General features: G+C 57.0%; 1 protein-coding gene across 1 annotated transcript in view; it reads right to left on the bottom strand.

The window, feature by feature from the left end:
* The window catches only part of CCDC166 (coiled-coil domain containing 166), a 1,413-nt gene extending 1,124 nt beyond the window's left edge, over positions 1–289 (bottom strand). Inside the window, exon 1 of the mRNA XM_011938217.1 lies at positions 3–289. Coding sequence (XP_011793607.1) covers positions 3–289 — 287 coding nt within the window. The remainder of the gene's footprint in view (positions 1–2) is intronic.
* Between the last annotated feature and the right edge of the window lie 7,028 nt (positions 290–7,317).

Here is a 7,317-nt window from a genome sequence, read left to right as displayed (position 1 = left end):
GCTCGTCCAGCCGGACAATGGCGTTGGCGCAGCGCTGGGCGCGCGCGCTCACGTAGCTGGCGTAGAGCCGGTTCTCCTCGCGCAGGCGCAGCGCCTGGCGGTCCAGGAAGGCGTTCTTCCGCAGCACCTGGTCCACGCGCTCCTCACAGGCGTCCAGCTGCTCCGAGAGCAGCGCGTGTTCGCGTTGCAGGTACTGCGCCCGCTCAGACAGCGGCTGCTCGACACCCGCGGCCGCCGCACCCCCTGGCTGGCTCCCCGCGCTCGGCCCGCGCTTTTTCTTGGGCGCCATGGATTGGTGCCTGGACCACCAGGACTGGTGAAGGCAGCGACCCCGGCCCCTTCCCCAGCTTAGCCCTTCCTCTTACCCAGCCTAAATATTATAGGCCCCAGGCCTAGAGGTGGGACGCGTCTCAGGGTCACGAGGCTTTTGGGGAGGCAGATTGGGGCTTTGGGTCTCGGGGGTCAGGGCAGCTTTGCCAACCTTCACTCGTGGGCTCCCGCTGGACCTTGGCTGTGCGTCTCGGCGCGGCCAACGTTAGTAATGTTGCTGCTCGGCGGGCACGTCTCTATGGAGACAGAACTTAGTCGTCCTCTCCCACCCCCACCCCGTTACTTGGGCGATGGCCGACTCCTTCATTCCGTACAACTCCCTCCTCCTAAGTCGCCCGCGACTGCTTGTGAATGCGCCCCAGAGACAGGGCCTGAGCTGACAAGACTGGGCTTCAGGCGGACTCCGGACGTGCTTCTGAATCTCAGGGAGCCCAGCAGCGCCCTTCGCCTTCGGTTCAGCAACGGGCCTTCTCCCGGGCTGCCCTCCACCTGAAGAGGAGCTTCTCACCACGTTCCCCCTCGCCCCGTTTCCCAAGTGAAATCTCTGCGTTGTCAGGAGGGGGCGCTTCCCTGGAGCATTCGCCTCTTCAGGGACCCTTGCTTTCCTTGAGCATTTCGTGATTCCTTCGGTGAGGGCCCCGTGGGAACTGGGGTTCCTGAAGCATGGAGTCCACTGGGCGCCTGGAGAGCGTTTCTCTCTGAAGTTCGTAAACCCGTGCGTGCGGCGCCCGCTCAGCTCATCCGCGGCTCTGCAGCTGGGCAGCTTCCCTTCCCATGTGCCTGGATGGCTGAGGGCATAGGGAGCCAACGGGGACTGGCTTTTTCTCCTTTTCTGTTGACTTTGTGGACACAACATCATTATTGAAACCATCCCTATAAACTTTATTAAATTAATCAGGGCAGAAGGGAGGAGAGAGAGGAAAACAAACCCAGCTTGCATTTCGCTCAGCATTCATGGTGAGGTCGGCCTGCCTCCCAACCCCTTCCTCAGAGCTGTTTGGTGCCTGTGGCCCCAGAATCACACAGACCCTGTCACAAGAGTAGAGGTTCCCATAACTGTTCTGTAGGTAACAACTTAAACGTTGTAAAATGTGAAGTTTCCTATTTGACAGGTCCTGCACACACATGAAACGACTGACCCAGCTGGTCTGAAGTACCCCCACCAGGAGCTGATGCGCCAAAGAACACAGGGTCCACATCCTGGGGACTTATCCCCTTTCCCTGGACAATTGATGACCCCATTTTACAGTCCCTCACCTGCCACAATTACCTTAAAAACCCCAGCCCAGAACTCAGGGACATGGATTTGAAGGTCCCCCCCATCTCCTCGCTCAGTGCCCAGGGATTGTGACACTGTTTCTCTGCTGCAAACTCTGCTGTCTCAATGTATTGGTCGTTACTACACAGCAGGCATCACAACCTGTTGGTCCTGTAAGATCTGCCTCAGTCTAGACCAGCTGTCCCCAGCTCCTGTTCTGTTGGATGCCTCAGGAACAATGTGTGCAGCAGCCTTCGACACACAACTTAAATTGGCCCCTATTTTGTGTCCTGTTATCATAGAGTTGAGTTTCTGCCCAGTTTGTCCACATTTGCTGAGATGTGGGCAGATTTGAGGATCTTTGACTTGTAGCTTTGTGAGGGGCACAGTTTAGAAAACCATGTTTGCACAGAGGTTTGTGGTGGAGACTGTGGTGGCTCATGGACATGGCTGGGCTTGGTCTTATCAGCCAACCTGCCTGAAAGGTGCAGCAGGGCCTTTTAAAATTAGAACACGATTGAGGCATTTTACTCCTTGTAAAAAAATGTATTTTAGGCTGGGTGCGGTAGCTCACGCCTGTAATCCCAGCACTTTGGGAGGCCGAGGCGGGCGGATCATAAGGTCAGGAAATCCAGACCATCCTTGCCAACATGGTGAAACCCCGTCTCTACTAAAAATACAAAAAATTAGCTGGGGATGGTGGCGGGCACCTGTAGTCCCAGCTACTTGGGAGGCTGAGGCAGGAAAATGGCGGGAACCTGGGAGGCGGAGCTTGCAGTGAGCCAAGATCACGCCACTGCACTCCAGCCTGGGTGACAAAGCAAGACTCTGTCTCAAAAAACAAAAAAAATGTATTTTATATCCGGCGTGGTGACTCACGCCTGTAATCCCAGCACTTTGGGAGGCCGAGAGGGGCGGATCACGAGGTCAGGAGATTGAGACCATCCTGGCTAACACGGTGAAACCCCATCCCTGCTAAAAAATACAAAAAACTAGCCGGGTGAGGTGGTGGGCGCCTGTAGTCCCAGCTACTCGGGAAGCTGAGGCAGGAGAATGGTGTAAACCCGGGAGGCAGAGCTTGCAGTGAGCTGAGATCCGGCCACTGCACTCCAGCCCGGGCGACAGAGCGAGACTCCGTCTCAAAAAAAAAAGAGCTCGAGACCACCCTGACCAACATGGTGAAACCCCGTCTCTACTAAAAATAAAAAAAAATTATCCAGGCATGGTGCCATGTGCCTGTAATCCCAGCTACTTGTGAGGCTGAGGCAGGAGAATTGCTTGAACCCTCGAGGCAGGGGTTGCAGTGAGCTGAGACTGCACCACTGTATTTCAGCCTGGGTGACAGAGTGAGACTCTGTCTCGAAAAAATATATATATATAAGTAAAAATAAGAGGACACAAACTACCAAACAAGGCAGTCTGTTTAGCATTAATATTGTAATAGGACATTGTTATAAACTCCTAAACTGCATGTGAATGTTGGCTTTAATATATGGGCTTTTAATATGAAAATGGTGCCCCTCCTTTCACAGAAAATTGGGAAAAGACCACATAGAATCATGAGGAAAACATGAGCCTCCGTCCTTGCATCCCTGCAGCAGGGACTCATCTGCCATGGGGGACAGGCTCATGTACAGGGGCCCTTAATGCCCAGTGTTGCCTCTTCTGGTTTCTTGCCATGGCCCCACCCCAGTGCTCTCCACCCCGCTACCCTCAGGCTTTGTGTGGGGTCACTGTCCCCATTTGACAGATTGAGAAACTGAGGCAGCAATAGGCAGAGATCTGCTCACATGGGCCAATCAGGTCCCCCACAGTCTCAGACCCCATACCGCCCCAGGCCACGCCATGTCCCGGCTCTGGACTGCTCTTTCCCTGCCCCCATCCCCACTGCACGTGCACGTCGGCCGCTGGAGGGTCTGCGTTGCTCTTTGCCTTTAAAGCCCTGGTGAGGTAAGGTTTTTAAGTTTTAAGTTATCCCTGCCTGTGGGTTTCTTGATTTTTCTTTGCTTTAAATCTCACCAATGCCTCCTCACGGAGAGGTCTGGGAGCCTTCTGCTCTCCTCTGTCTGGGCATCCTGGAGGCTTCCTTCTTCCCAATTCTGCAATTCCCACTTCTGCAACCCCTGCCCCACCCACCAACTCCATGAAATAGTTGGGGGAGCCCTGACCCCAGCCCTAGTATAGTCCAGACACCCCTGTCCCTGCGACCACACGCCTGCCCCCCCAGGCCTCTGCCCAGCCCAGCACGTTAACCTCTGCCCTGACCTGGGTCTGGCCACCAGCTGCCCAGCTGCGCCTCTGGCCTGTGGGGATGAGGGGCAGGAGGAGACCTTGTTTCTTCTGGGGGGCCGCGCTGCATGGGGCGATTCTTCGCAGGGAAGTGGGGGGAGTCTGGCCTTGGGGACAGGCTCAAATACCTCCTCAGGACCCCCCAGGCTTTTCTCTCACAAAGGCAGGCGGTCTCTGGGGTTCACCAGGTCCTGCACCGTCCACGGAGACAGAACTCACTTCCTGTGACACATCCCCCATCCTCGGGGGTGTTCCCGGCCCCCTCCACAAGTGGCATGGTGGTCTTTGTCCCCCCAGGACCCGCAGTCACACCCCCCTCAGACACAGCCTGGCAAACAGGAAAGGCCCTGGGAGGAGGGGCGCCGTCTGCTCCCTGTGAGGCCCTCCCTGCCCACAGCTGGGCCAGGCTCCCTCCTTTTACCACCTGCCCCACTGCCCCAAAGCCGGGCCAGCCTCCCTCCTCCTCACCACAGCCTGGCCAGCCTCCCTCCTCCCCACCCTCACCACAGCTGGGTCAGCCTCCCTTCCTGCCCCCACCGCCCCCGCAGCCAGGCCAGCCTCCCTCCCGGACACATCCAGGCAAGCCTCCCTCCTGCACCCCAGCCCCTTAGGCTGGGCCCTGCTGGGGCCCCCGAAGGCTGCAGCACAGGGCCGCCTTGGGTTTGCTCCTGGGGCTCGTGGGCTCCCACAGGCTCCCTGGGTGTCCCCCCACCCTCCGTGCCCCTGTCTTTCTGCCTCTGCTGCTTTGCACGTCCTGCCTGATTCATCTCCTGAGACTGGGGTGAGCCCTGCACTGAGTGTAGCCACGGCGGTGGGGCTGTGTGCCTGGCACACTGAGCGTAGCCCTCCCAGCAGCCTGTGTTTCCATTTCACAGATGGAGAAACCGAGGCAAGGTGAGTTGTCCAAAGCCCCCTGGAAATGCTGGGGCTGTGACTTGGACCTGTGAGGGGTTCCTCCCACTTCTCTGCACTCCCTCTGATGGGGTGCCCTCCCCCAAGCTGCTCTGTGCCCTGGGATCAGGACATGGCCAGTGCTGCGACCCTTCCATGCCCCAAGGCTGCCCACCCACCTGGCAAGGCCAGCTCCACCTGTGGAGTTGAGGGTGGGCTGAGCCCACATGGGAGCCCAGGACCCAAGGGGCAGCTCCACCTCGTACACCTTGTCCCTTGTGCAGCAGCTCAGAGCTGGTGCTGACGGCCAAGAGGGCAAAGGGGATGATGGGCAGGACCACTAAGCCTAACCCTAACCCTAACCCTAACCCAGCGGAGCTGCCCACCCCGTGTATCCTCTGGTTGGGGTCAGGCACTGCGGCCCCAGTCCTGTTTGTTTCAGCGCCCTGGGCCCAACCTGAACCTGTCCTCTGCCCCATATCCCTGGCAGGCCTCCCCAAACCCCCACCCACGGGCTGGCTTAGGCAAGGGTGTTTGAGACAAAGACCCTGCCCCCGTGGCCAGGTACCTCAGAACCCATGCCAGATCCACACGAGGCTCTCGGTCAGCCCCGGATGGAAGCTCCAGTCCCAGGCCGGGACATGCATCAGCTCCCACACCCACGGTTGTCCCAGAGAAAGCTCTCTGCCCTCCCCCGTCCACCCCACGAGGGCCGCGGCTGCACTGCCGCACCTGTGCAGGTACGAGCACGAGGTCCCAGCCAGCAGGCCCTGACCAGGCCATTCCTGATCATCCATAACCAGGGCAGTGGGGGACTGGGGTGTGGTCCAGGTAGGCCTGCATGGGGCCCCTTCAGAGTCATCTACCTCTGTGAGGAAGAAGATGGTCAAAGGAGGGTGTCCAGGGTCCAGAGCCCCTACACAGGCTTCAATGATGACACCTGCACCCAGCTGCAGAGACATCCCTGAGAGGCAGCCATCGGGGTGCCCAGCTAAAGACACGCCTCCTTGGGGACCCTCATTTTGAGTCCATGCCTCCAGGTGCATGATCTCAGAGAAAACCACGTCCGAAACTGGCGTGTGTCCCCACCGGAGGGGCTCAGGGAAATGACTGGAGTGACCGGGGGGGCTGGGCCTGGGGTACCTAGGTTATAGCCTACACTGGAGGAGGAGAGAGGGGAGGCTTGGGGTACCTGGGTCTATAGCCAATATCTGCAGCAGGAGAGAGGACAAACCTGGGGTACCTGGGTCTATAGCCCAGGCCCAGAGCAGGAGAGAGGAGAGATCTGGGGTACCTGAGTCTGTAGCCTACACGCAGAGCAGGAGAGAGGGGAGATATGGGGTACGTGTACCTGTACCTCAGGTACAGTATTTGAGTCTGTAGCCCACACCTGGAGCAGGAGAGAGGAGAGGGCCATTTTGGAGTCCACCAGGTAGCCTCAGTAGGACAGGGAGAGGCTGTGTATGAGATGGGATGGGTAGTGGGCCATGGCTGTGACACAGGCGGGGTCAGGGTGGTGATACCTTCTCAGACTGTGACACTCAGAGGCAAGGTAGGATCTCAGCCCACATAATGGCACACGGATGGTGCCCTTATGGGAGAGGGCGGGGGCGGTGCATGGGGACTGTCGCAGTTTGGGAGGTGGGGGCCCGGGGAGTCTGGTTTCCTGGGTTACGGAATGCTGAGTGTGTGTGAAGTAAAGGCTCCAGCCACACTGTTTCACCAGGCTGTGATCTGGGCCCCACCCTTGCGGCTTTGGGTCTTCTGGATGATGACCTCCCCCTAGACCTCACCCATGATTTCCCCATGGATTGGCTAAAAATTCAGTGCAAGGTCCAGGTCAATAACGCACCCAAAATAAAGCTAAAAGTTACAACCGCATGCGACAAAACTTATTGTGACTTAGCCCAGGCGCAGTGGCTTATGCCTGTAATCCCAGCACTTTGGGAGGCCGAAGCGGGCAGATCACATGAGGTCAGGAGTTCAAGACCAGCCTGGCCAACATGGTGAGACCCCATCTCTACCGAAAATACAAAAATTAGCAGGATGTGGTGGCACACCCCTGTAGTCCCAGCTACTCAGGAGGCTGAGGCAGGAGAATCATTTGAACCCAGGAGGTAGAAGTTGCAGTGAGCTGAGATTGTACCACTGCACTCCAGCATGGGTGACAGAGCAAGACTCCATCTCAATAAATAAATAAGTAAAATAAATTATAAAAAAACTTACTGTGGCTTATTGTCAAATAGATTTGACTAACAAATGCTGAGAAAAAATAATCTTGACAAAATTTATATTGGCAAGAATATTTGGACAAGGGAAAGTTGGACTTGGTTGAAATAGTGCCCCCAAGAGAAACTACACAATAACAGATTTTTAAAAATCCAACTAGGCCGGGGGTGGTGGCTCACACCTGTAATCCCAGCACTTTGGGAGGCCTCGGCGAGGAGATGATGAGGTCAGGAGATTGAGACCATCCTAACTAACATGGTGATCGCACCACTGCACTCCAGCCTGGGCGACAGAGCGAAACTCTGTCTCAAAAAAAAAAA

Source organism: Colobus angolensis, unplaced genomic scaffold, assembly GCF_000951035.1.
Source record: "Colobus angolensis palliatus isolate OR3802 unplaced genomic scaffold, Cang.pa_1.0 Scaffold17, whole genome shotgun sequence".
In the NCBI taxonomy this organism is placed as follows: Eukaryota; Metazoa; Chordata; class Mammalia; order Primates; family Cercopithecidae; genus Colobus; species Colobus angolensis.
Note: the sequence above shows the minus strand (reverse complement) of the source record. Positions and strands in the feature narration are given on the sequence as shown.